Source organism: Melanerpes formicivorus, unplaced genomic scaffold (assembly GCF_026170545.1).
Source record: "Melanerpes formicivorus ecotype bairdi unplaced genomic scaffold, bMelFor1.0.p_v2 SCAF_116, whole genome shotgun sequence".
Taxonomy (NCBI): Eukaryota; Metazoa; Chordata; class Aves; order Piciformes; family Picidae; genus Melanerpes; species Melanerpes formicivorus.
The window spans coordinates 1409073-1436692 of NW_027142468.1; the positions used below are offsets into that span (position 1 = coordinate 1409073).

The 27620-nt window shown below is 59.6% G+C and overlaps 1 protein-coding gene across 6 annotated transcripts in view; it reads left to right on the forward strand.

Annotated features, from left to right (window-relative positions):
- CEP250 (centrosomal protein 250) overlaps positions 1-27620 on the forward strand; it is a 55265-nt gene that overhangs the window by 20891 nt on the left and 6754 nt on the right. For 4 of the 6 annotated variants that reach the window (XM_068167366.1, XM_068167367.1, XM_068167369.1 and 1 more), the window contains 14 exons: positions 639-869; positions 2299-2492; positions 4735-4862; positions 5026-5195; positions 5902-6081; positions 9677-9811; positions 11543-11686; positions 12720-13021; positions 14893-15052; positions 16623-16935; positions 17750-17877; positions 18521-18641; positions 19849-20003; positions 21870-26360. In XM_068167366.1, the coding sequence (XP_068023467.1) occupies positions 639-869; positions 2299-2492; positions 4735-4862; positions 5026-5195; positions 5902-6081; positions 9677-9811; positions 11543-11686; positions 12720-13021; positions 14893-15052; positions 16623-16935; positions 17750-17877; positions 18521-18641; positions 19849-20003; positions 21870-26360 (6852 nt within the window). The remainder of the gene's footprint in view (positions 1-638; positions 870-2298; positions 2493-4734; positions 4863-5025; positions 5196-5901; positions 6082-9676; positions 9812-11542; positions 11687-12719; positions 13022-14892; positions 15053-16622; positions 16936-17749; positions 17878-18520; positions 18642-19848; positions 20004-21869; positions 26361-27620) is intronic. The other 2 variants (XM_068167371.1, XM_068167368.1) reach the window with 2 other exon arrangements.

Below are 27620 nucleotides of genomic sequence, written 5' to 3' on the forward strand. Positions count from 1 at the left end.
GCCTGGGGTTGCTGTGGCCAAAGTGCAGCCCCTGGCACTTGGACTTGTTGAATGCCATCCTGTTGGGCTCTGCCCATCTGCCCAGCCTGGCCAGGTCCCTCTGCAGAGCCCTTCTGCCCTCTGACTGACCAACATCTGCTCCCAGCTTGCTGTCAGCTGCACATTTGCTGCTGACTGACTCAATGCCCTCCTCCAGATCATCACTGAAGATGTTAAAGAGCACAGGGCCCAGCACTGCTCCCTGGGGCACAGCACTGGGGCCTGGCTGCCAGCTGGCTGTGGCACCATTCACCACCACTCTCTGGGCTCAGCCTCCAGCCACTTCCTAACCCAGCTCAGAGTTGCTGCTGGCCAAGCCAGGGGCTGACAGCTTGGCCAGGAGCTTGCTGTGGGGGATGGTGGCAAAGGCCTTGCTGCAGCCCAGGCAGACTCCATCCACAGCCTGCCCCACAGCCACCAGGCAGTGCCCTGGGCATGGAAGGAGCTCAGGTTGCTCAGGCAGGACCTGCCCTTCCTAACCCCATCCTGGCTGGGCCTGAGCTGCCTCTAAACTGTTCCTTTTCCCTGCCCAGCACCAGCATTGTGTGTGTGGTAAAGCTGACCTGTGGTTTATTTCCTCCTGGCTCTTGGGCTTGCAGCTGGAGCAAGAGAATGACCTCCTGTCAGGTAGAGTGGGGGAGCTGGAGAGGGCCAAGCTCTCTGACCTGGAGAAGCTGAGCTTATGTGAGAGGAGAAATGAAGAGCTGAGTGCAGAGAGAGCCAGACTGGAACAGCTGCTGGAGAAAGCAGAGGAGCAGCAGGAGGGGCTGCAGGAGGAGCTGCTGATGCTGGCAGAGGAGAAGGCAGAAACCCAAGAGAAACTCAGCCAGGTGAGAGCAAAGCCTTGGTGCTTTCTGGGTGGCCTTTGGGCTGCTCAGCTCAGGGGGGGCTGTGCCTGTTGGGCTGGGGGAGTGCTGCAGTTCCAGAGGCTTTAGTTTGCTGCTGCTTGGCAAAGTGTTGCTGGCTTGAAGCTGTTCTGCAGCTCCCTGAGCTGTCTTCTACAGCTCTCTTAATCCACCTGTCTGTCCTGGCCTCTTTTTGGCTGCTGCTCAGCTGCAGAGGGGAGAGTGAGGCCTCCTGGGCTGACAGGCAGCAGAAGCAGCAAACTCCTCCACCCTGAAGCCCTTTTTGAAGGCAGAGCCCAGGGCTGCTTGTTCCTCTTCAGGCTTTCTGGAGGGGCTGGAAGGTGTCCAGAAAAGGCCTTGGGGGTGCTGGGGGAGGAGAAGCTCAGCAGGAGCCAGCAGGGAGCACAGAGAGCCAAGCAGAGCCTGAGCTGCAGCAAGAGAAGTGTGGCCAGCAGGGCCAGGGAGGGGATTCTGCCCCTCTGCTCCACTCTGCTGAGCCCACAGCTGGAGCTCTGGGGCCAGCTCTGCAGACTCTGTGCCAGGAAGGCTCTGGAGGGGCTGGAAGGTGTCCAGAGCAGGGCCAGGAGGAGGAGCAGAGGGCTGGAGCTGCTGTGCTCTGGAGCCAGCCTGAGAGAGTTGGGGTTGTGCAGGCTGGAGAGGAGAAGGCTCCCAGGAGACCTTCTGGTGGCCTCCCAGGATCTGCAGGAGGCTGCAAGAGAGCTGGGGAGGGACTTTGGAGGGGGTCAGGCAGGGATAGGGGTCTGGGAGAGCTCTGAGGGGGGCAGGAATCAGGCCTGGGACAGAAAGGCAGCAATGGGCACTGGCAGCCCAGAAGGCCAAGGGCAGCTGAGCTGCCAGTGCCCATTGCCAGAGGTGGAGAGAGGGGATCCAGAGGTGGAAGAGGTGGAAGCCTCCTGCCTGGAGGTGTTTGCAGCCAGGCTGGAGGTGGCTGTGAGCAACCTGCTGTGGTGTGAGGTGTCCCTGCCCATGGCAGGGGGTTGGAGCTGGCTGAGCCTTGAGCTCCCTTCCAACCCTGGCAGCAATGTGGTTCTATGATCTTTCTCTCCCAGGAGCAGGGCTGTATCTCTGCACCTCTGCAGCAGAGTTGCTTTTGCTCAGTGTTTCCTGGAAGCTCTCAGCCCTGGGCCTGGATCTGGGTGGAATCCTGGCTGGCAGGGTGGCACTTCCACAGGATGCACACAGGCAGCCTGGGGGATTGGTGTTTGCAGTGAAGGAGCTGGCTGCTCCCAGGCCCCCCTGCAGGACCTTCCTCACCACTCTCACAGCAGCAGAGCTGGCTGCAGGCTGCCCCAGCTCCTGGTGCTGCACTAAGCTCCTGAGCCCCCAGCCCAGCTGCTGCAGCTCTGGCACTGGCACCGAGGAAGGACTCTGGCTGTGTTTTGTCTCCCTTCAGGTTTGCCACCAGCAGGAGCTGGCCAGCAGTGGCCTGGAGCAGCTGCAGCAGGAGTCCTGGCGCCAGGGGCAGGCCTTGGCCAAGGCAGCCAAGGAGAAGGAGGCCCTGGTGAGGGAGAAGGCAGCCCTGGAGGTGCGGCTGGCAGCCCTGCAGAGGGACAGGCAGAGCCTCTCAGAGCAGCTGGCAGAGGCCAGGTAAGGGCAGGCAGGAGGGCCTGGGCAGGCTGCTCTGCCAGGCCTGTGCTCATCATCTGTGGTGCAGCAGGCAGGCTGGAAGGAAGGGATCCAGCCAGAGGGACCTGGAGAGGCTGGAGGGAAGGGATCCAGCCAGAGGGACCTGGAGAGGCTGGAGGGAAGGGATCCAGCCAGAGGGACCTGGACAGGCTGGAGGGAAGGGATCCAGCCAGAGGGACCTGGACAGGCTGGAGGGAAGGGATCCAGCCAGAGGGACCTGGACAGGCTGCAGGGAAGGGATCCAGCCAGGGGGACCTGGACAGGCTGGAGAGCTGGGCACAAGCCAACCTCAGGAGGTTCAACAAGACCAAGGGCAGGGTCCTGCAGCTGGGTGGAGGCAATCCCAAGCACAAAGCCAGGCTGGGCAGGGACTGGCTGGAAAGCAGCCCTGAGGAGAGAGCCTTGGGGGTGCTGGGGGAGGAGAAGCTCACCAGGAGCTCTCAGTGTGCACTTGCAGCCCAGAAAGCCAACCAGAGCCTGGGCTGCAGCAGGAGAAGTGTGGCCAGCAGGGCAAGGGAGGTGATCCTCCCCCTCTGCTCAGCTCTGGGCAGACCCCACCTGGAGTACTGCCTCCAGCTCTGGAGCCCCTATGGCAAGAGGGATGTGGAGGTGCTGGAAGGTGTCCAGAGCAGGGCCAGGAGGGTGAGCAGAGGGCTGGAGCTGCTCTGCTGTGAGGACAGACTGAAGGAGTTGGGGCTGTTCAGTCTGGAGAAGAGAAGGCTCCCAGGTGACCTCATTGTGGCCTTCCAGGATCTGAAGGGGGCTCCAGGAAGGCTGGGGAGGGACTGCTCAGGATCTCAGGCAGTGATAGGACTAGGGGGGATGGAATGAAGCTGGAGGTGGGGAGATTCAGGCTGGAGGGGAGGAGGAAGTTCTTCCCCATGAGAGTGGTGAAGCCCTGGAATGGGTTGTGCAGGGAGGTGGTTGGGGCCCTGTCCCTGGAGGTGTTTAAGGCCAGGCTGGCTGAGGCTGTGGCCAGGCTGATCTAGTGTGGGGTGTCCCTGCCCATGGCAGGGGGGTTGGAACTGGCTGATCCTTGGGGTCCCTTCCAGCCCTGACTGATACTATACTATCACTCCATGTGGATTAGTTGCCCCCTGGCTGCTTCTCAGCTCTGCTCATCTCCCAGGCTCAGGGGATGGAAGACTCTCAAGAGACAAACTCAGAGCAAAGAGTGCAGCAGGGTTGGGGGGGAGCCCAGCAAGGGCAAGGGGAGAGCCTGGCACCTGGGAAAGAACAACCCCAGGGAGCAGGAGAGGTTGGGCACTGAGCTGCTGGAGAGCAGTGAAGGGGAAAGGGACCTGGGGGTCATGGTGGGTGGGAGGTTGACCATGAGCCAGCAATGAGCTCTGTGGCCAAGAAGGCCAAGGGACTCCTGGGCTGGGTTAGAAGGGCTGTGGGGAGGAGGTCAGAGAGGTTCTGCTCCCCCTCTGCTCTGCCCTGCTGAGGCCACAGCTGGAATCTTGTGTCCAGCTCTGGGCTCTCAGCTCAGGAAGGACCTCAGGGAACTGCCTGAGAGAGCCCAGCACAGAGCCACAGAGATGCTGCAGGCAGTGGAAGATCTTCCTCAGGAGGAGAGCCTGAGGGAGCTGAGGGCTCTGGAGCCTGGAGAGGAGCAGCCTGAGGGTGAGCTCCTGGCTGGGGCTAAAGCTGTGCAGGGTGATGCCCAGAGGCTGGAGCCAGGCTCTGCTGGGGGATGCCCAATGCCAGCCCAAGGGGCAGTGGGGGAAGCTGAGGCAGAGGAAGTGCCATGGGCACAGGAGGAAGAATATTTGCCTGTGAGGGTGAGAGAGGCCTGGAGCAGGCTGCCCAGGGGGGCTGTGGAGTCTCCCTCTCTGGAGAGATTCCAACCCCCCCTGGCTGTGTTCCTGTGTGCCCTGCCCTGGGTGCTCTGCTCTGGCAGGGGCTTGGGCTGGGTGAGCTCTGGAACTGCCTCCCTGTCCCTGGCACTCTGTGATGTTAATGTGAGGTTCCTGACAGCCAAAGCCAGCAACGCTCCCCTGAGCCTTGGGCTCAAGCTTATGCTCCCTTGCACATTGCTGTGTGGAGTCCAAGGCAGGGCAGCCTGGCTCTGGGATGTGCTTCCTGTCTGCAGGTATTTCCCATCCTCAGGGGTAGCAGCCTGAGCCACCTGTGGCTGGAGGGACTCCCTGCAGGGGGCAGGGGCAAGAAACTCCTTTCTCTCTCTCTGTTCAACTTGTAGGTCAGGGAAGGAGAGCCTGGAATCCAGCCTGTTTGAGACTCAGCAGCACTTATCTCAGCTGGAGATCACCAGGAGCCAGCTTGAGATGCAGCTTCACACAGTCACCCAGGCCAAGGAGGTGATCCAGGGTGAGAGCCTCCTGGGCTTTGCTTCCCCTGGTGCCCTGCCCTAGGCAGGAGGCTCTGGAAATGCCTCTGCAGTGATCCTGAGGAGGGGGCATGAAGGCAGATGCCTCCAGGTCAGCAGAGGCAGCAGCACTGTTTGTGAAGGCTGCCTCTTGCCATCCTGCAGGGGAGGTGAGGTGCCTGCAGTGTGAGCTGGAAGCAGAGAGGTCTCTGCTGCGGCAGGAGCGAGAGCGCCTGGCCCAGAGGCTGCTGCAGGCAGAGCAGCAGTGGGACACCAGCCTCAGGCTCAGCCAAGCTCAGCACCAAGAGGAAAGAAGCAAACTCCTGCAGGACCTGGTAGGAAATCCTTCAAGCTTCTGGGCTCCTCCAGCAAGCTCTGAGCTGGCTGGAGAAGAATGGCCTGGGGGGAAGGGCTGCAAGGCAGGGCCAGAGGCAGTGTTCAGCCTGGGGAAGGCTGCAGCAAAACCTTAGAGCAACCTTTCAGGACCTGAAGGGGCTGCAAGAAGGCTGCAGAGGGACTGTTCCCAAAGGCCTGCAGGGACAGGCCCAGGGGCAATGGCTTCAGAGCAGAGCAGAGCAGATTGAGCTTGGATGTGAGGAACAAGTTCTGCCCCAGGAGGCTGCTGGAACACTGCAGCAGGCTGCCCAGGGAGGTGGTTGAGGCTCCATGCCTGGAGCTATTCCAGGTGAGGCTGGAGAGGGCTCTGGGCAGCCTGCTCCAGGGGAGGATGTCCCTGCTGGGGGCAGGGCTGGGACTGGATGAGCTGTGGAGCTCCCTTCCAGCCCAGAGCACTCTGTGAGTGTGTGAGGGGGCAGCAGGCAGCTGGCACAGGCCACACACAAGTGGCTAGGCCAGGCAGCAGAGTGGGCACCTGGAGCCCCCCAGGGCTGTGCTGGGACAGTAACTGCAGCCCCAAAGGCAGTGTGGGCATCAGCTGAGCTCCCCAGGGGCTTGGCTGCTTTGTGGGAGGGACAAAGCTTCACTCTGTGTTGAGAAGCTTGACCAGGACTTGGCCTTGAAGGCTTCTCCTGCCCTCCTCAGGCAAGAGAGCAGGAAGGGCACCACTCAGAGCTGCAGAGGATGCTGGAGCAGTGGGAGAGGGAGAAGGCAGAGGCAGAAGGGGAGCATGAAAGGAAGCTGTTGGACATGAAGCAGACAGTTGCTGCCTTGCAAGCTCAACGAGAGGAAGAGCAAACTAGAGCTGAAAATGCCAAGCAAGAGGTAAAGACTGAAGGGAGGATTGGGGAGGGGGTCTGCAAAGCTGGGGCTGGGGGAGGGGGCTGGGCATTGGCCTCTGGGGAGCCCTGCAGGCCTTCAGCACTCATTCTGCTGAGGTGACAAGTGAGCAGTGCTGTCCTGGGGACTGGGAGTGAGAGCTTGCCCAGGCAGCCAGGCAGGAATGTCCCCTTCCAGGGAGGAGCTTTGTGCTGCTCTTCTGCCCTCCTGCTTATTCCCTGGGACTCTCCTCAGAGCATCTCCACAGCTCCCTTCATGGTCTGCTTGGCTGTTGGCTGTAGGGTTCAGAGCCTCACCTCCACTGAAGGCCAAATGAGTTTGTAGGACTGGGAGCCCATAGGGCTGGGGTTTTGTCTTGCTGGGGTAGGGAGGGGGGCAGCAGGATGGCCAAGAGAAGGGAAGCCTTTGGAAAGACTGCTGAGGGGGTTGCAGAGCAGTGGAACAGAGCTGGCTCCTGGGCTGGCACTGAGCTCACTTGTGCTGAACCATTTGGTGCCCTGGTCTGCTGTGCCAGAGCAGCTCTGTCACACCCTGAGACTGCTCCTGGTCTGCTGTGCCAGAGCAGCTCTGTCACACCCTGAGACTCCTCCTGGTCTGCTGTGCCAGAGCAGCTCTGTCACACCCTGAGACTCCTCCTGCTCTGCTACCCAGAGCAGCTCTGTCACACCCTGAGACTGCTCCTGGTCTGCTGTGCCAGAGCAGCTCTGTCACACCCTGAGACTGCTCCTGGTCTGCTGTGCCAGAGCAGCTCTGTCACACCCTGAGACTGCTCCTGGTCTGATGTGCCAGAGCAGCTCTGTCACACCCTGAGACTGCTCCTGGTCTGCTGTGCCAGAGCAGCTCTGTCACACCCTGAGACTGCTCCTGGTCTGCTCTGCCAGAGCAGCTCTGTCACACCCTGAGACTCCTCCTGGTCTGCTCTGCCAGAGCAGCTCTGTCACACCCTGAGACTCCTCCTGGTCTGCTACCCAGAGCAGCTCTGTCACACCCTGAGACTCCTCCTGCTCTGTTACCCAGAGCAGCTCTGTCACACCCTGAGACTCCTCCTGCTCTGCTACCCAGAGCAGCTCTGTCACACCCTGAGACTCCTCCTGGTCTGCTGTGCCAGAGCAGCTCTGTCACACCCTGAGACTCCTCCTGCTCTGCTACCCAGAGCAGCTCTGTCACACCCTGAGACTCCTCCTGGTCTGCTGTGCCAGAGCAGCTCTGTCACACCCTGAGACTCCTCCTGCTCTGCTACCCAGAGCAGCTCTGTCACACCCTGAGACTCCTCCTGGTCTGCTACCCAGAGCAGCTCTGTCACACCCTGAGACTCCTCCTGCTCTGCTGTGCCAGAGCAGCTCTGTCACACCCTGAGACTGCTCCTGGTCTGCTGTGCCAGAGCAGCTCTGTCACACCCTGAGACTGCTCCTGGTCTGCTACCCAGAGCAGCTCTGTCACACCCTGAGACTCCTGCCCAAAGTCCTGTCTCTGGGGGTGCCTGGGGACAGCACTAACTGTGTCTGCAGGTGTTGGGAGGACAGAGCAGTGCTCAGAGGGGGCAGCATGAGCCTCAGGCAGGGAGTCATGGAATCAGAGACTGGCTTAGCCTGGAAGGGACCTCAGAGCTCATCTCCTCCAACCTCCCCACCATGGGCTGGGACACCTCTCAGCTAGACTTGGCTGACTTGGCTGCTCAAGGCCTCATCCTGCCTGCCCTTGGACACCCCCAGGGAGGAGGCAGCTACAGCCTCCCTGGGCAGCCTGTGCCAGAGTCTCACCACTCATACTGAAGAACTTCTTGCTCAACTCCAGACCAACCCTGCTCTGCCCCCAACCCTGCTCTGCCCCCAACCCTGCTCTGCCCCCAACCCTGCTCTGCCCCCAACCCTGCTCTGCCCCCAACCCTGCTCTGCCCCCAACCCTGCTCTGCCCCCAACCCTGCTCTGCCTCCAAGCCCTTTCCCCTTGGCCTGTCTCTAGACACCTTCAGGCAAAGTCCCTCTGCAGCCTGCCTGTAGGATGTCTTCAGGTCCTGGCAGGCAGCTCTGAGGTCCCCCTGGAGCCTTCTCTTCTGCAGGCTGCACAGCCCCAGCTCCCTCAGTGGTGGTCAGATGCTCCAGCTGTGGCCCCTCCAGAATCTTGTGCACCCCAAGCCTGGCTGCTGGGGGGGAGCAGAGCAGCAAAAGCCTTAACAGTGTGCAAGCATTGGTCAGCCAGAGCTGCAGCAGCCCTGTGCCCCCACCACTGATTTCATACAATCAACCAGGTTGGAAGAGACCTCAGAGCTCATCCAGTCCAACCTCTCACCCAGCACCTCCTGACAACCAAACCCTGGCTCCAAGTGCCACATCCAATCCCCTCTTGAACACCTCCAGGGATGGGGACTCCACCACCTCCCTGGGCAGCACATCCCCAGGGCCAATCTCTCTTGCTGGGAAGAACTTTCTCCTCACCTCCAGCCTCAACCTCCCCTGGCACAGCTTGAGACTGTGTCCTCTTGTTCTGCTGCTGGGGGCCTGGGAGAAGAGCCCAACCCCCAGCTGGCTGAGATCCAGCACACAGCTCCTTCATAGCTACTGTGAAGGGAATTAACTCATCCAAGCCTGCTGCAGACCTCACCCCTGAAGTGGTTTTCACCAAAGCCTGCTTGGGATTCCTGAGTGTCCTGAAGGAGCTGCTGGAGCCCTCTGGCAGCCTGCTGCTGACTGGCTGCAAATCAGAGAACCACAGAGCTGGAAGGGAGCTCAAGGCTCAGCCAGCCCCAACCCCCTGCCAAGGGGCAGGGACAACTCACACCACAGCAGGTTGCTCACAGCCACCTCCAGCCTGGCTGCAAACACCTCCAGGCAGGAGGTTTCCACCTCTGGATCCTCTCCTTCCACCTCTGGCAATGGGCACTGGCAGCCCAGAAGGCCAAGGGCAGCTTGAGCTGCCCTTGGCCTTCTGGGCTGCCAGTGCCCATTGCTGGCTCCCTGTCCCAGGCCTGATTCCTGCCCCCCTCAGAGCTGTCCCAGACCCCTATCCCTCCCTGACCCCCTCCAAAGTCCCTCCCCAGCTTTCCTGTAGGCTTCCTTAATCACCATTGACAGCCAGAAGAGGAGAGAAGGCAGTGAGGAGGGGAGAGCAGAGGGCAAGGCCAAGCAAGGCAGCTGAGCAGTGCCACTCTTGGTCCTGTTAGAGGAGTTTGATGAAGGTGCAGTCACCATGCCATGACCAAACATGAAGTTGCCCCAGGGGAGGCTGAGGTTGGAGAGGAGGAACAATTCCTTTGCTGCAGGAGTGGTCAGGGCCTGGCAGAGGCTGCCCAGGGAGGTGGTGGAGTCCCCATGGCTGGAGGGGGTTCCAGAGCCCTGTGGCCATGGCACCTGGGGATGTGGTTTGGTGGCCCTGGTGGGGTTGGGCTGGTGGTGGACTGGGGGAGCTCAGAAGGCTATTCCAGCCCAAACATGATTCTGTGGCCATGCTTAGGGAGCTGTGTCTCCAAGTGAGCAGCCCCACAGCTCCTGGGGAGTGCCTGAGCCCAGCAAGCAGGCTCTGAGCCTTGCCAGCCAGACTGTGTGGGGGGAGTTTGGGCTCATCTTCTCTTCATTTCTCTGCAGGTCCTGCTGGAAAAGGAAAGTGAGAAGAATGCTTTGCTAGAGACACTTCTCCAAACTCAGGAAGAGCTAAGGGAAGCCTACCAGCAGCTAGAGCAGCTGCAGCAGGAGCTGAAGGAGCAGCAGGAGAATGGGCAGGCAAGTCTGGCCAGCAGGGTGGCTTGAAAGAGCAGGCAGTTGGCAATCAGATGTAACAGAGAGGCTTGAGAGAGCCAGGGCAGAGTGGGGAGGGCAGTGAGGGGGAAATTGAAACCCTGGGACTGAGGAGAGCCTGGTGAGAGCCTGGTGAGCTCCAGAGACCAGCAACGTGGTGCCCACCCACAAGCAGGGCAGGTTGGATGAGCCAGGGAACTCCAGGCCTGGCAGCCTGACCTCAGTGCCAGGCAAGATCATGGCACAGGGCATCCTGAGTGCAATCACACAGCACTCACAGCATGGCCAAGGGCTCAGGCCCAGCCAGCATGGGGTTAGGAAGGGCAGGTCCTGCCTGACCAACCTGAGCTCCTTCCATGCCCAGGGCACTGCCTGGTGGCTGTGGGGCAGGCTGTGGATGGAGTCTGCCTGGGCTGCAGCAAGGCCTTTGCCACCATCCCCCACAGCAAGCTCCTGGCCAAGCTGTCAGCCCCTGGCTTGGCCAGCAGCAACTCTGAGCTGGGTTAGGAAGTGGCTGGAGGCTGAGCCCAGAGAGTGGTGGTGAATGGTGCCACAGCCAGCTGGCAGCCAGGCCCCAGTGCTGTGCCCCAGGGAGCAGTGCTGGGCCCTGTGCTCTTTAACATCTTCAGTGATGGTCTGGAGGAGGGCATTGAGTCAGTCAGCAGCAAATGTGCAGCTGACAGCAAGCTGGGGGCAGGAGTTGATCTGCTGGAGGGTAGAGAGGCTCTGCAGAGGGACCTGGCCAGGCTGGGCAGATGGGCAGAGGCCAAGGGCAGGAGACTGAACACATCCAAGTGCCAGGGGCTGCACATTGGCCACAGCAACCCCAGGCAGTGCTACAGGCTGGGGGCAGAGTGGCTGAGAGCAGCCAGGCAGAGAGGGACCTGGGGGTGCTGGTTGATGGTAGGCTGAACATGAGCCTGCAGTGTGCCCAGGGGGCCAAGAAGGCCAAGGGCATCCTGGCCTGCAGCAGGAAGAGTGTGGCCAGCAGGAGCAGGGAGCTCATCCTGCCCTGTGCTCAGCACTGCTCAGGCCACACCTGCAGTCCTGTGTCCAGCTCTGGGCTCCTCAGGTCAGGAAAGAGGTTGAGCTGCTGGAAGGTGTCCAGAGAAGGGCAACAAAGCTGGGGAGGGGTCTGGGGCACAGCCCTGTGAGGAGAGGCTGAGGGAGCTGGGGTTGCTTAGCCTGGAGAAGAGGAGGCTCAGGGGAGACCTCATTGCTCTCTGCAACTCCCTGCAGGGAGGTTGGAGCCAGGTGGGGGTTGGGCTCTTCTGCCAGGCAGCCAGCAGCAGAACAAGAGGACACAGTGTCAAGCTGTGCCAGGGGAGGTTTAGGCTGGAGGTGAGGAAGAAGTTCTACACAGAGAGAGTGATTGCCCATTGGGATGTGCTGCCCAGGGAGGTGGTGGAGTCCCCATCCCTGGAGGTGTTCAGGAGGAGACTTGATGGGGTGCTTGGTGCCATGGGTTAGTTGATTAGGTGGTGTTGGATGATAGGTTGGACTTGATGATCTTGAAGATCTCTTCCAGCCTGGTTTATTTTATTCTATTCTAGTCTAGTCTAGTCTAGATCAGCAACAGGAAGGAAAGTTTCCAGTGGAAGCAGAGCTGGGTAGCAAAGCAGAAAGAAGTAGCTGAAGGAAAGAGATTTTGAGACAGAGTAGAAAGCTGAAGCTGTTGGCAGCTCCCTGCAGCTTGCTCTCCCTCTCTGTTCACAGCATGAGGCAGAGAAGCTTCAAGCAGAGCTGCAGGAGACTCAGAAGGAGATGAAGGCAGCAGAGAAGAGGCATGAGGAAGCAATCAACACTGTCAGAGAGGAGGTGAATGTCCTGCTGCAGCAGAGGGATGCTCTGCACAGAGAGGTGAGTGGAGCAGCCAGAGCAGCTCCAAGCCTCACACAGGTTGGCCCTCCCCTCTTTGCCTCTCCATGGCAGAGCTGCCTGAGGGGGAAATCCTTCTGGCTGCCTTTGTCCTGGGCAGAGTCTCAGCTGCTCTGAAGAAAATGTAGTGGTGAGCTGCACCTGGTCACTGCTGCCCTGGGCAGAGGGGGAAGTCCTTGCCCTGTTGGCCAGACTGGATTTCTGCTGGCCTGGGCTTTGAAGGTGATTCTTCAGCTGAGCATGGTGCCCCACTTTGATTTCTGCACCAGCTGGCTGTATCCATGAGCCAGCAGTGTGTCCCTGTGACCAAGGAGGCCAGTGGCATCTGGGGTGGATTAGAAGGGCTGTGGTCAGTAGGTCAGAGAGGTTCTCCTCCTCCTCTGCTCTGCCCTGCTGAGGCCACAGCTGGAATCTTGTGTCCAGTTCTGGGCCCCTCAGGTCAAGAATGGCCTCAGGGAACTGCTTGAGAGAGTCCAGCACAGAGCCTCAGAGCTGCTGCAGGCAGTGGAACATCTCCTGTGAGGCCAGGCTGAGGCAGCTGGGGCTTGGAGCAGAGGAGCCTGGGGGCTGCCCTCAGTGCTGGGGATAAAGATGTGCAGGGCTGGAGCCAGGCTCTGCCCAGGGATGGCCAAGGGCAGCATCAGGGGCACTGGGGGCAAGCTGGAGCAGAGGAGGTGCCAGGGGAACAGGAGGGAAACCTTTGTCCCTGTGAGGCTGCTGGGGCCTGGAGCAGGCTGCCCAGAGAGGCTGTGGAGTCTGCTCTGGAGCCTTTCCAACCCAGCTGGCTGTGTTCTGGGTGCCCTGCCCTGGGTGCCCTGCTCTGGCAGGGGGCTGGGGCTGGCTGATCCCTGGAGGTCCCTTCCAGCCCCCAGTGCTCTGTGGTTCTGTGATCCATTGTCAATCTGCACTCCCATGCCAGAGGGCAATGGAAAGTTGTTCTTTGCCTTTCCATCCATGATCTGGGTGGTCATGGCAAGCTGTGGGGCAGTGACTGCTTCCTTCTGTTCCCCTCGAGGTGGAAGAGTTGACATCTCAGCTGGCAGCCTGTGAAGAGTCCCAGCAAGAGATTGGCCACAAAGCTCAGCAAGATCTGAGTGAGGCACAGGAGCTCTCAAGGCAGAAGGGGATGGAGCTTGTACACCTCCAGAAGCTCTTGCATGAGCAGAAGATGCAGTGGGAGGAGGTAGAGCATCAGAACAAGGAGCTGCAGGGGTGCCTGCAGGCCTTGGAGGGAGAAAGGACTCGGTGGGAAGAAGTGGAGCAGCAGAATGTAGAGCTCCAGGCTCTGCTGAAGGCCCTGGAGGGTGAAAAAGCCAGGTAAGGCCAAGCCTGGGAGCTCCACTCTGCCTGAGGGCCTCCTGCTGGCAGTCTTGAAGGTGCCCAGAGAAGGGCAACAGAGCTGGGGAGGGGTCTGGGGCACAGCCCTGTGAGGAGAGGCTGAGGGAGCTGGGGTTGCTTAGCCTGGAGAAGAGGAGGCTCAGGGGAGACCTCATTGCTCTCTGCAACTCCCTGCAGGGAGGTTGGAGCCAGCTGGGGGTTGGGCTCTTCTCCCAGGCTATAGAACAAGAGGACACAGTCTCAAGCTGTGCCAGGGGAGGTTGAGGCTGGAGGTGAGGAGAAAGTTCCTCCCAGGAAGAGAGATTGGCCCTGGGAATGTGCTGCCCAGGGAGGTGGTGGAGTCCCCATCCCTGGAGGTGTTCAAGAGGGGATTGGATGTGGCACTTGGAGCCAGGGTTGGGTTGTCAGGAGCTGTTTGGTGACAGGTTGGACTTGCTGATCTCTGAGGTCTTTTCCAACCTGGTTGATTCTGTGATTCTAAAGGCCTTGAGCAGAAATCTGCTTTCTCCTGCTGTCCAGAGAGCCTTTGGCTGCTGGCAGGCAGCTCTCTGTGAGCCTTTGGCTCTGTGAGCCAGGGTTTGGTTGTCAGGAGGTGCTGGGTGGCAGCTTGGCCTTGATGATCTCTGAGGCCTTTTCCACCCTTATTGATTCTGTGCTCTGTGCATGTTCAGTGCCCCTCAGCATTTGCTGCCCAGCAGGCCCTGAGCTCTCCTTGCACTTCTGTTTCATGCTCTTGATGTTGGCTTTTGTCTCCCTTTAATCCTCCTCCTGCACTCCATGGCTCTTGGAGCAGTCCTCCCTCCCAGAGGAGCTGTGCTTTGCTTTGCCTGCCTTGCTCAGGCTGCTCCATGAAGCTTTCAGGGGGTCTCACACCTGAAACCCACCAGTGGAGGCAGGAGAAGCTGCAGTATGGGCTGGAGAGATCCACCCTTGGGTCCAGTGCACTTGGAATGCATTGGGACCTGTCTCTGCCTTCCCCCCTGACCCTGCTGGTTGGCAGAAGCCATCCCATGGGTTTGGACTGAGCCTGGCTGCCCTCTGAGGCACCTAAGAACAAGCCAAAAAAGCTGTTTCTCATTGCCAGCTGTTTCCTCATGCCTCAGAAAGGCCTGAAGGTTGCCTGGGTGGGAAATGTTCATCTTAGAATCAGAGTCACAGAGCTGGAAGGGTTGGAAGGGAGCTCAAGGCTCAGCCAGCCCCAACCCCCTGCCATGGCCAGGGACACCTCACACCACAGCAGGTTGCTCACAGCCACCTCCAGCCTGGCTGCAAACACCTCCAGGCAGGAGGCTTCCATCACCTCCCTGGGCAGCCTGTGCCAGGCTCTCACCACCCTCCTGGGCAACAACTTCATCCTCACAGCCAAGCTCAATCTCCCCACTTCTAGTGCTGCTCCCTACTGTCTTATTTCAAGGCTTTGCCATGTTTGTATTCAATTCCCACCTGCAGGGCAGGGGATTTAGCCAGGAATTCCCCTGGAAAGCATGGGGAGCACTTGCTTGAGTGTGGCTGCCAGCCTGGCTTAGGACTGAAGCAGTTTGGGCAAGAGGAAGAAGCTTGGACCTTAGGAAGAAGTTGTTGCCCAGGAGGGTGGTGAGAGGCTGGCACAGGTTGCCCAGGGAGGTGGTGGAGGCCTCATCCCTGGAGCCCTTTGAGGTCAGGCTTGATGGAGCTGTGAGCCACCTGATGTAGCTGGGGATGTGCCTGCTTACAGCAGGGGGCTAGGAGCAGATGAGCTCTGGAGGTGGCTGCCAAGTCAGTCTGTGAAGCCTCAGCAGGCTGCAGCTCTCCCCTGGGAGGCTGAGGCCCCAGAGCTGATGGAGTGAGGAGTTGCATGCTCTCTCTTTCAGCCTGACTCTCTCTCTGGAAGAGAAGGACCTGACCCTCAGAACCCTGGAAGAAAAGAGCCTTGCCCAGCTCACCAAGGTGTCTCAGCTTGTGGCTGCTCTTCACCAGGCCCAGCAGCTCCACTCAGAGCAGAGAACAGAAATGAAGGAGCTCCACACTCAGGTGACCTCTGTGCTGGCATCCTCCAGGGACACAGATCCCCACCTGCAGCTTGCAGCCCCCAACTTCTTTCCACTCCCAACAGCTTTCACTCCTCCTGTCTTCTGCCCAGAGGCTTTGAACATGGAGGTCAAGGCAGGGTCTCTGTTCTCTGCCTGTGGTGTCCTTTCTTCTCATTTCCCAGCAGGAGCAGTGTGGCCAGCAGGAGCAGGGAGCTCATCCTGCCCTGTGCTCAGCACTGCTCAGGCCACACCTGCAGTCCTGTGTCCAGCTCTGGGCTCCTCAGGTTAGGAAAGAGGTTGAGCTGCTGGAAGGTGTCCAGAGAAGGGCAAGAAAGCTGGGGAGGGGTCTGGGGCACAGCCCTGTGAGGAGAGGCTGAGGGAGCTGGGGTTGCTTAGCCTGCAGAAGAGGAGGCTCAGGGGAGACCTTCTTGCTCTCTGCAACTCCCTGCAGGGAGGTTGGAGCCAGGTGGGGGTTGGGCTCTTCTGCCAGGCAGCCAGCAGCAGAACAAGAGGACACAGTCTCAAGCTGTGCCAGGCTGGAGGTGAGGAGAAAGTTCTTCCTAGCAAGAGAGATTGGCCCTGGGGATGTGCTGCCCAGGGAGGTGGTGGAGTCCCCATCCCTGAAGGTGCTCAAGAGGGGATTGGATGTGGCACTTGGAGCCATGGTTTGGCTGTCAGGAGGTGTTGGGTGACAACTTGGACTTGATGATCTCTGAGGTCTCTCCCAACCTTATTGATTCTGTGCTTCTCTTATTCCTGGCCTTCAATCTCTGAGGGGAAGTAGAAGGAGTCCTGTGGAGCTTCTCAGTATCTCTGTTAGAAACAGAGATCCCCATCCCCTGATGGTGTTTCTGCCTCTGCCAGGCCCTGGGCAGTGCAGTGAAGCAGCAGTGGGGATGGCAGGCTGGGGGAGGCACTTCTGCCACAGCCTCTGGCATGTTGGAGGTGCAGCCTCCTGGGTGCTGCTTGTCTCCCCTTTGCCTCTGCTCCCAAGCCCCCCAGCAGCCCCACTCTGCAGGGGTGCTGCAGCTGCCATCCAGCCCCACACACACACAGAGCTTCATCTCTGGGGCTGGGCAGTGTGGAAGGTGCACAGTGACCATCCCTTGGGGGTGGGGAGGCCTTAGCCTCCAGTACCAGTCTGTACCTGTGCCCAGTTTGAATCCTTGGCTCTGTGCCTTCTGCCTCCAGTGTGGTTCTGGGCTGAAGCCATTTCAGCGTTGTGGGGGTTGGGAGGGACCTTAAAGCTCAGCCAGCTCCAGCCCCCTGCCATGGGCAGGGACCCCTCCCACCAGCACAGGCTGCTCAAGGCCTCATCCAGCCTGGTGCTGAACACCTCTAGGCAGGAGGCAGCCACAGCCTCCCTGGGCAGCCTGTGCCAGGCTCTCCCCAGCCTCACTCTCAACAATTCCTTCCTCATCTCCAGCCTCAATCTGCCCTCTCCCAGCTCAAAGCCCTTCACCCTCATCCTGGCCCTCCCAGCCCTTGGCAGAAGTCCTTCTCCTTCATTCCTTCTTGCTCTGCTGCCCCAGCAGCAGCCCTGCCCCTGAGGCTCTGTGCATCTCTTGCAGGTAGAGTCCCTGCAGGGAGTGGTGCTGGAGAAGGAGGCTGAGCTGGCAGCTCGAGAGGAGCAGCTGCTGCAGGCTCTGCAGGAGTCCCAGGCTGGGGAACACAGCTTGAGAGCCTCTCTGAGCAGGGTGGAGGCTGAGAAGGCTGAGCTGCATTCAGAGCTCTGCAGCACAGAGAGCAGGGCAAAGGCTCTGGCCACGGAGTGCCAGCTGGCTAAGAGTGCCCACAGGGAAGCCCAGGCCCAGCTGGGCAAACTGCACTTGACCCTGCACCACCTGAGCTCTGAGAGCAGAGACCTGGCCTCCTGCCCTGCAGGCAAGTGTGGGGAGCTGGGGAAACAGAGGAGAGAGGTGGAGGGAGGGCTTGGCTCTTGGAGATGCCTCAGAGAGTTGGGGTTGTGCAGGCTGGAGAGGAGAAGGCTCCCAGGAGACCTTCTGGTGGCCTTCCAGGGTCTGCAGGAGGCTCCAATCAAGCTGGGGAGGGACTTTGGAGGGGGTGAGGGAGGGATAGGGGTCTGGGAGAGCTCTGAGGGGGGCAGGAATCAGGCCTGGGACAGAAAGGCAGCAATGGGCACTGGCAGCCCAGAAGGCCAAGGGCAGCTCAAGCTGCCCTTGGCCTTCTGGGCTGCCAGTGCCCATTGCCAGAGGTGGAGGCAGAGGATCCAGAGGTGGCAGCCTCCTGCCTGGAGGTGTTTGCAGCCAGGCTGGAGGTGGCTGTGAGCAACCTGCTGTGGTGTGAGGTGTCCCTGCCCATGGCAGGGGGTTGGAGCTGGCTGAGCCTTGAGCTCCCTTCCAGCCCTGGCAGCTCTGTGTGGAGGGAGGGTTGGCTCTCTGTCCTCATGGCATGAGAGACTCAGCCTTGCAGTTTGAGCTGCCTCAGGTCTAGGGGAGCTGTGGAAGCCAAGGGCTGTGTGTGGAGCCATGCCCAGCAGCAGGAGCCAAGGTGTCATCCACAGGGCACTGCAGGAGCCCTTGGAGCAGCACTGCTGTCAGTGGTCAGCTGCCAATGCCAGCCTGTACCTCCCCTCCTGCTGTTGTGTGAGCTCCAGCAGGGTGGCACAGGCTCTGCCTCCTTCTCCTGTGCCCTTGCAGCCCCTTCAGGCTGACACAGCTGTGGCTTCTCTCTGCAGAGCAGGGCAATGCCTGGGCTGGAGCTGTCACTCAGGCTGGGGACCTGCCTGCAGAGCTCACAGTGGACAGAGTGGCAGCAGCCCTCCAAGACCTGCAGCAGCACCTGAAGCAGACCCAGCAGGACCTGGTAATGTGTGTGGTGCACCCAGGGCTCCTGTCCCCCTGCTGGGCTCAGCTCACAGGCACAGTGCCAAAGCCAGGGTGGGTGTGGGTTCTTCAGGGCCAGGTTTGCTTGCTGCTGCCATGGGGAGGAAGGAGAATCCTCCTCACTTCTGCCACCACTGCCCCCTCCTGCCTTGGCTGCTTCTGCCTCCTGCCAGAAGGGGCTCTGTGAGCACAGCCCTGTGAGGAGAGGCTGAGGGAGCTGGGGGTGCTCAGCCTGGAGAAGAGGAGGCTCAGGGGAGACCTCATTGCTCTCTGCAACTCCCTGCAGGGAGGTTGGAGCCAGGTGGGGGTTGGGCTCTTCTCCCAGGCCCCCAGCAGCAGAACAAGAGGACACAGTCTCAAGCTGTGCCAGGGGAGGTTGAGGCTGGAGGTGAGGAGAAAGTTCTTCCCAGCAAGAGAGATTGGCCCTGGGGATGTGCTGCCCAGGGAGGTGGTGGAGTCCCCATCCCTGGAGGTGTTCAGGCAGAGCCTGGCTGAGGCCCTTGGTGCCATGGTTTAGCTGATCAGAGGGTGCTGGGGGAGAGGTTGGACTGGATGATCTCAAAGGTCTCTTCCAGCCTGGTGAATCCTGGATTCTGTGGTGCTCTTGTTCTTACCTCTTCCAGAATGATGGCAAGAAGAGGATACAGGACTTGGAGCTGGAGCTGAGCAAGAGGCAAGCTGAGAGGGACCATCTCAGTGCCCACAGCCAGGAGCTGCAGAAGCAGCTGGCTCAGAGCCAGGAAGGTACAGCTTCACCTCTCCAACCCACTGACCCAGCCCTGTGTCCCCAGGGGGGGTCTGCTGCACCCTGCAGAGCCACAGCACAGTGCAGGAGGGAACCAAGAAGCGAGAGGCACAGCTGGGGAGCTGCCAGGGAAAGCTTGTTAGACTGAAAGCTCCAGGGGCTGGCAGTGGGGCTGGCAGTGGGGCTGGCAGTGCTGCTGGCAGTGGGGCTGGCAGGGGGCTGGCGGTGGGGCTGGCAGTGCTGCTGGCGGTGGGGCTGGCAGTGGGGCTGGCAGTGCTGCTGGCGGTGGGGCTGGCAGTGGGGCTGGCAGGGGGCTGGCAGTGGGGCTGGCAGTGAGGCTGGCAGTGCTGGTGGCAGTGGGGCTGATAGTGGGGCTGCCTTTCAACTCCCATCTGACTGCTCATGGTGTCCTGGTGCCAGCCCCCTGCAGTGGGCAGGGACATTCCCACCCTGGGCAGCCCAGGGGGCAGTGGTGGAAGCTGAGGCAGAGGAAGCTCCATGGGCACAGGAGGAAGAAGTTTTTGCCTGTGAGGGTGAGAGAGGCCTGGAGCAGGCTGCCCAGGGGGGCTGTGGAGTCTCCCTCTCTGGAGAGATTCCAACCCCCCCTGGCTGTGTTCCTGTGTGCCCTGCCCTGGGTGCTCTGCTCTGGCAGGGCTTGGGCTGGGTGAGCTCTGGAGCTGCCTCCCAGCCCCTGGCACTCTGTGATCAGGCTGCCCAGGGCCACATCAATTTGACCTTGAAGGCCTCCAAGGATGGAGCAGCCCTGGGCCAATTCCTGCAGCCTTTCACCACCCTGTTTGTGCAGAGCTTCCTCCTGCTGTCCAAACCTAAACCTCCCCTGCTCCAGTGTTGAGCCACTGCCCCTTGTCCAGGGTCCCTCCCCAGCTCTCCTGCAGGCACTGGAGGGCTGCTCTGAGGCCTCCCTGGAGCCTTCTCCAGGCTGAGCAGCCCCAACCCTCTCAGCCTCTTGGTTCTCCACATGCTCTTTCAGGGCAGCCTCCCAAGAGCCTTGGCCTTGCTGCCTTCTCTCTCCCCTCACTTCACAAAGCCTGCCTTTCCCTTCTGTCTGTCTGTGCCCTGCTGGCCTTGGGGCTGGGGACATCCAGGCAGGCAGAGAAGCAAGCTCTGTGTTTTCTCTGTGGGGTGCAGAGCAGTTTTGCTTTCCCTGTGCTCTTTGACCCTTCTCTTTCACCTCTGCTGCTGCAGAGACACAGGTGGCAGAGCACCAGAAGAGCTCCCTGCAGGCCACCTTGCAGGAGGAGGCTGTTGCCTTAAAGGAGGAAGCTCTGACTCTGCAGCAGGGAGTGGCATCCTTGGAAAGGAGACTGCACAGCGCTGAGCAGCAAAGGAGAGCTGTCCTGGTGAGGCTGGCTGAGGCCAGAGAGCAGCTTTCCTTACTTGGCCTTTCACCTTCTGTTAACAGCCCCAAGGAGCAGCTTCTCAGGGAGGTACAGACTCACACAAGGGCTCAGGTTGGAAGGGAGCTCAGAGCTCCTCTCCTCCAACCCCCTCCATGCCCAGGGACACCTCTCAGCCAGACTCAGCTGCTCCAGGCCTCATCCAGCCTGGCCTGGAACACCTCCAGGGAGGAGGCAGCCACAGCCTCCCTGGGCAGCCTGGGCCAGAGCCTCACCACCCTCAGGATGAAGAACTTCTCCCTCAGCTCCACTCTGACCCTGCTCTGCCTCAGCTCCAAACCCTTCCCCCTGGGCCTGGCTCCAGACCCCCTCAGGAGAAGTCTCTCTGCAGCCTTCCTGCAGCATCCCTTCAGCTCCTGGCAGCAGCTCTGAGGTGCCCCTGGAGCCTTCTCCTCTGCAGGCTGCACAGCCCCAGCTCCCTCAGCCTGTGCTCCCAGCAGAGCTGCTCCAGCCCTTGGAGCATCTTTGTAGCCTCCTCTGGCCTCATTCCAGCAGCTCTGTGTCCTTCTGCTGGGGACAGCAGAGCTAGAGGCAGGATTGGAGGTGAGGTCTGAGCAGAGCAGAGCCCAGGGGCAGAATCCCCTCTGCTGCCCTGCTGCCCACCCTGCTCTGGCTGCAGCCTAGGCTAAGACTTTTTCCAGTGGGGAGCTGCTTGTGAGTCTTGGTGTGCAGGTTCAGCCCAAAGCTGAGAAGCCCCAGAGTGTGCAAGTCCTGACCCAGGTCCCCTGCTCATTTTCCACTCACTCCTCATCCCCCAGCCTTTTGCTTCCCTGCTGGGCTGTGTGGCTGAGCCAGCAGGGTCATCACCTTGTAGGCCTCAGGACAGCAGCCTGGACACTGGAGCCAGTGCAGTGTTTCCCCACTTCCCCAATGCCAATGACTCCACAAATGAGTTCTGGACAGAGGCCAGAACATGTCCAGAGAAGGGCAACAAAGCTGGGGAGGGGTCTGGGGCACAGCCCTGTGAGGAGAGGCTGAGGGAGCTGGGGTTGCTTAGCCTGGAGAAGAGGAGGCTCAGGGGAAACCTTCTTGCTCTCTGCAACTCCCTGCAGGGAGGTTGGAGCCAGGTGGGGGTTGGGCTCTTCTGCCAGGCAGCCAGCAGCAGAACAAGAGGACACAGTCTCAAGCTGTGCCAGGGGAGGTTCAGGCTGGAGGTGAGGAGAAAGTTCTTCCCTGAGAGAGTAATTGGCCACTGGAATGTGCTGCCCAGGGAGGTGGTGGAGTCCCCATCCCTGGAGGTGTCCTAAAAAGGCTTGGATGTGGCACTTGGAGCCATGGTTGAGTTGTCAGGGGGGGTTAGGGATTAGGTCATAGGTTGGACTTGATGATCTCTGAGGTCTTTTCCAGCCTGGCTGATTCTGTCTCCTGTGCCAGTGGGAGCCCTGGAGCTGCAGAGGGCCCTGGCAGGGAGGGGGTGCCTGAGCCTGGCCTTTGTCCTCACAGGTGTCCCTGCTGGGGGCCCAGCTGGCACAGGAGAGGAAGCACAAACAGGACTACATCAGGAGCTGTGCCAGGACCAGCCAGCAGCTGTCAGACCTTCACCAGGAGCTCTCTCACTCCTTGGCAGCTGAGGTCTTTTCCACCCTGGCTAATTCTGTGATTCTGGGTCTGATGCATGCAGCTCAGTTTCCAGATCTGGGAAGTGAAAGCAAACAATTTTCATCCAAAGGGAAACCAATGGAATGGCTCAAATCTTCTACAAACCCAAGCTCCAGCCCTTGCCTGGCCCTGGAGCAGGAGCTGAGCTGTAGGTTGAAAGCCAGCTCTGAGAGATGGAGTCCTTGACTCTTTTCCTCCCTCTTTTTACAGCAGGAACGAGACAGCCTGCAAGCCCTGAGAGAAAAACTGGCCTGGGACATAAAACTGCTGCAGGAGTCAGTCACAGCCTCTGAAAGCAGAGCAAACACAGCCACAGATATGAACCACTGCCTGGAGCACCAGCTCCAGACTACACTCTCTGTCTTAAACATGAAAAACGAGGAGATGGAGACCCTGTGGGAGAAAACCCAGCTGCTCCACAGGGAAGCAGCAGAGGGCAAAGCTCTGCAGGAGAAGCTCACTGCCATCCTGTCAGAGAGGGAGGGAGAAGTGAGGTTGTACCAGGAACAGGTGAGAGTGCTGGAAAAGCAGAAAGAAATGCACCAAAATGCTCTTGATCAGGTTATAGAGGACATAACAGAGGGAAAACAGAAGGCAGAATCCCAGCAGAAGCACATAGAGGAGCTGGAGAAGCAGCAAGAGGAACAAAGGGCTGCTGTAGGCAAAATGAGCAAAGACCTGGAAGAGAGAGACAGAGAGATCAGATCCCAGCAAGAGCTGATACAGGACCTGGAGAAGCAGCAAGAAACACAGAAGGCTGCTGCCAGGAACATGAGCAGAGAGCTGGAGGAGAAGGAGCAGCAGATCAGATCCCAGCAAGAGCTGATAGCAGAGCTGGAGAAGCAGCAAGAATTGCAGAAGGCTGCTGCCAGCATCTTCAGCAGAGAGCTGGAGGAGAGACACAAGGAGCTCAGGTCCCAGCAAGCACTGATACAGGACCTGGAGAAGCAGCAAGAGCTGCAGAAGGCTGCTGCGAGCAGAGAGCTGGAGGAGAAGGAGCAGCAGATCAGGTCCCAGCAAGCACTGATAGCAGAGCTGGAGAAGCAAAGAGAGCTGCAGAAGGCTGCTGTGAGCAGAGAGATGGAGGAGAGACACAAGAAGATCAGGTCCCAGCAAGAGCTGATTCAGGACCTGGAGAAGCAGCAAGAAACACAGAAGGCTGCTGCCAAGAACGTGAGCAGAGAGCTGGAGGAGAAGGAGCAGCAGATCAGATCCCAGCAAGCACTGATACAGGACCTGGAGAAGCAAAGAGAGCTGCAGAAGACTGCTGTGAGCAGAGAGCTGGAGGAGAGACACAAAAAGATCAGATCCCAGCAAGAACTGATACAGGACCTGGAGAAGCAGCAAGAAACACAGAGGACTGCTGCCAAGAACATGAGCAGAGAGCTGGAGGAGAGACACAAGGAGCTCAGATCCCAGCAAGAACAGATACAGGACCTGGAAAAACAGCATGAAACACAGAAGGCTGCTGCCAGCAAGGTGAGCAGAGAGCTGGAGGAGAGAGACCAGCAGATCAGGTCCCATCAAGAGCTGATAGCAGACCTGGAGAAGCAGCAAGAAACACAGAAGGCTGCTGCCAGGAACATGAGCAGAGAGCTGGAGGAGAAGGAGCAGCAGATCAAGTCCCAGCAAGAGCTGATTCAGGACCTGGAGAAGCAGCAAGAAACACAGAAGGCTGCTGCCAGCAAAGTGAGCAGAGAGCTGGAGGAGAAGAAGCAGCAGATCAGGTCCCAGCAAGAGCTGATAGCAGAGCTGGAGAAGCAAAGAGAGCTCCAGAAGGCTGCTGTGAGCAGAGAGATGGAGGAGTGGGAGCAGCAGATCAGGTCCCAGCAAGAACAGATACAGGACCTGGAGAAGCAGCAAGAAACACAGAGGACTGCTGCCAAGAACATGAGCAGAGAGCTGGAGGAGAGACACAAGGAGCTCAGATCCCAGCAAGAACAGATACAGGACCTGGAAAAACAGCATGAAACACAGAAGGCTGCTGCCAGCAAGGTGAGCAGAGAGCTGGAGGAGAGAGACCAGCAGATCAGGTCCCAGCAAGAGCTGATAGCAGACCTGGAGAAGCAGCAAGAAACACAGAAGGCTGCTGCCAGGAACATGAGCAGAGAGCTGGAGGAGAAGGAGCAGCAGATCAAGTCCCAGCAAGAGCTGATTCAGGACCTGGAGAAGCAGCAAGAAACACAGAAGGCTGCTGCCAGCAAAGTGAGCAGAGAGCTGGAGGAGAAGAAGCAGCAGATCAGATCCCAGCAAGAGCTGATAGCAGACCTGGAGAAGCAAAGAGAGCTCCAGAAGGCTGCTGTGAGCAGAGAGATGGAGGAGTGGGAGCAGCAGATCAGGTCCCAGCAAGAACAGATACAGGACCTGGAGAAGCAGCAAGAAACACAGAGGACTGATGCCAAGAACATGAGCAGAGAGCTGGAGGAGAGACACAAGGAGCTCAAATCCCAGCAAGAACAGATACAGGACCTGGAAAAACAGCATGAAACACAAAGGACTGTTGCCATCAAAGTGAGCAGAGAGCTGGAGGAGAGATACCAGCAGATCAGGTCCCAGCAAGAACTGATAGCAGAGCTGGAGAAGCAGCAAGAGCTGCAGAAGACTGCTGTGAGCAGAGAGCTGGAGGAGAGAGACCAGCAGATCAGGTCCCAGCAAGAGCTGATAGCAGAGCTGGAGAAGCAGCAAGAGCTGCAGGAGACTGCTGTGAGCAGAGAGATGGAGGAGAGGGAGCAGCAGATCAGGTCCCAGCAAGAGCTGATAGCAGAGCTGGAGAAGCAGCAAGGGCTGCAGGAGGCTGCTGTGAGCAGAGAGATGGAGGAGAGGGAGCAGCAGATCAAATTCCAGGAGGGGAAAAGAATGACTCTGGAACCAGAGTGTACATCACCAGTGAGAAATCTGCTCCTGGAGCTCGATCACATGAAAGGACACTTGGAGGAGAAAAACACAGAGCTGCTGTCTCTGACCCAGCAGATCCAGGAGCTGCAACAGGAGAGGGAGCAAGTGCAAGCTCTGCATGCAAGCCTTGAGCACCTGAGGGCAGTTCTGAAGGACAGAGAGAGCCAATGTGAGTCTCAAAGGGATCAGTTAAGACTCTTCCAGCAGTACAAGGACCAGCAAGAGGGGCACCTGCAAGAGCTTCACAGCAAGGTGGAGAAGATGACTCTCTCCTTAGCTGAAAAAGATCAAGAGCTGGAACTGCAGCAAAGGCAAATCCAGGAAGCTGAAGTGGTGATGGGAATGCGGTTAAAGACTGTCCAGGACCAGCTGGAGCAGGCCTTGGAAACCTTGAAAGAAAAGGACAGGCTCCTGGAAATCCAAAAGGAGCAGAGAGGGAGCTCTGAGGGGCAGCCAGAAGAGCAGGGCAGTGTCTTGCAGAGAGGCTCTGGGCACACCAAGCCAGGCCTGAAGGAAGAGGCTTGCATGGTTGACTCTCAGGAGGAAGTGATGGAGACCTTCCAAGAACAAGATGCTGACCAGCAGAAGGAAGTTCTGCAGCCTCTTCAAGTGGCCCTGAAGGAACAAGGGCAAGGACTCTTCAGTCTTAGAAAGCAATGTGAGGCATGCCAGGAAAGGGAGGGGAAGCAGGAAGCTGAGCAAGCAAAGCTTCAAGCAGCCAGAGAGACCCTGAAGGACAGAGAAAGGAGGATCAGCGTCCTGGAGGAGGCTGTGGCCCAACTTCAGCAGCAAAAGGAGGAGGCAGAGGTGCAGATTAAAGCCAAACTACAAGCACTAGAATCTTCCCTAGGAGCTAGAGACCAGGAGATAGGATCTCTGCAGGAGGTTGTCCAGGAGCTTCGAGGGCTGAAGGAGTTAGAAAGCAGCAAGGCCGAGAGGCTGCAGCAGGAGCTGGACAGGAGGAGCCAAATGGAGCAGCAGAGTGCTTTGGAGTTCCTCAGGCAGGCAAAGCAAATGGACAGGTTCCAGCTTGGTGAAGGAGGCATGAAAGGAGCACTGACATCAGGGCAGAAGCAGGTGGGAGTGCTTCAGGAAGCAGTGAGCAGGAGAGAGGAAGACAACGAAGCTCCTGCGCAAAAGGCACGGTGCCAGGAGGGGCTGAGGAGCTGGCAGCCCCAGCTTGGGCTGGCCAGGAAGGAGGAAGAGCTCAGGGACCACAGAGAGCAAGAGCAGCTCCTGGAAGAGGCCTTGCCTCAGAGGGAAGAAGTGAGCAAGGCTCAAGGTGAGCAAGGAGAGATGGAAGTGAGAGCTCCTGGGGAAGATCTGCACCGTGCTCAGCAGACTCTGAGAGGGCAGAGAGGCAGAGCGAGGTCTTCAGAGGAGACTCTGGCAGGGAGAGAAGAAGAGCTGAGGAGGCAGACTGAGCTCCTGAGGCAGCTCACATCAGCTTGGCAGTGGAAGAAGGGAGGGGAGAGCCTGCAGAAGCACATCCAGAAGCTCCAGCAGTGGGAGGAGGAGGAAGCAGAGAGGAGCAGAGCGCTGCAGGAGAGGGAGACGCTCCTGGCAAGGCAGAGGGAGCTGAGCCGGCAGCTGGCGGAGGAGCGCAAGGCGAGGGAGGAGGAGCTGCAGCGTGTGCTGGCTGCTCTGAGGCAGACTGAGAGTGGAGAAATTGAGTGGAAGCAGAAGGCCCAGGGGCTGGGCCAGGCCCTGGCCAAGAGTGAGCTGACCAATAGCACTCTGAGGGAGGAGATAGCCATCCTGCAGAGCATGGTGTCAGACAGGGACAAGGACCGCTTCCACCTTCAGGTAAGCACTGGGGGTGCTCCTCAGCCCTTGGGGATGCTCCTCAGCCCCTGGGGGGTGCTCCTCAGTTCCTGGGGGTGCTCCTCAGTCCCTGGGGTGCTCCTCAGTCCCTGGGGTGCTTCTCAGCCCTTGGGGGGTTGCTTCTCAGCCCTTGGGGATGCTCCTCAGCCCCTGAGGGTGCTCCTCAGCCCTTGGGGATGCTCCTCAGTTCCTGAGGGTGTTCCTTAGTCCCTGGGAGTGCTCCTCAGCCCCTGGGGATGCTCCTCAGCCCCTGGGGATGCTCCTCAGTCCCTGGGGGATGCTCCTCAGTCCCTGGGGGATGCTCCTCAGTCCCTGGGGGATGCTCCTCAGTCCCTGGGGGATGCTCCTCAGTCCCTGGGGGATGCTCCTCAGTCCCTGGGGGATGCTCCTCAGTCCCTGGGGGATGCTCCTCAGTCCCTGGGGGATGCTCCTCAGTCCCTGGGGGATGCTCCTCAGTCCCTGGGGGATGCTCCTCAGCCCCTGGGGATGCTCCTCAGTCCCTGGGGGATGCTCCTCAGCCCCTGGGGTTGCTCCTCAGCCCCTGGGGTTGCTCCTCAGCCCCTGGGGATGCTCCTCAGCCCCTGGGGTTTCTCCTCAGTCTCTGGGGATGCTCCTCAGCCCTTGGGGATGCTCCTCAGTCCCTGGGGGTGCTCCTCAGTCCCTGGGGGTGCTCCTCAGCCCTTGGGGGTGCTCCTCAGTCCCTGGGGGGTTGCTCCTCAGCCCCTGGAGGATGCTCCTCAGCCCTTGGGGGTTGCTCCTCAGCCCCTGGGGTTTCTCCTCAGTCCCTGGGGGTGCTCCTCAGCCCCTGGGGGGTTGCTCCTCAGCCCCTGGGGGATGCTCCTCAGCCCTTGGGGTTGCTCCTCAGCCCCTGGGGGATGCTCCTCAGCCCTTGGGGATGCTCCTCAGTCCCTGGGGATGCTCCTCAGCCCTTGGGGGTGCTCCTCAGCCCCTGTCAATGCTCCTCAGCCCCTGTGGGTGCTCCTCAGCCCCTGTCGATGCTCCTCAGCCCTTGGGGGTTGCTCCTCAGCCCTTGGGGGTTGCTCCTCAGCCCCTGGGGGTGCTCCTCAGCCCCTGGGGATGCTCCTCAGCCCCTGGGAGTGCTCCTCAGCCCCTGGGGGTGCTCCTCAGCCCTTTAGAATGGCCAGAAAGAACTCTGGAGGTGTTTCCCATCCAGACAGGGGAGTAGCAGTTCCCCCCAGTGGTGGCAGCCTGGCCAGAGGAGCTGTGCTGGCAGCCAGCAGG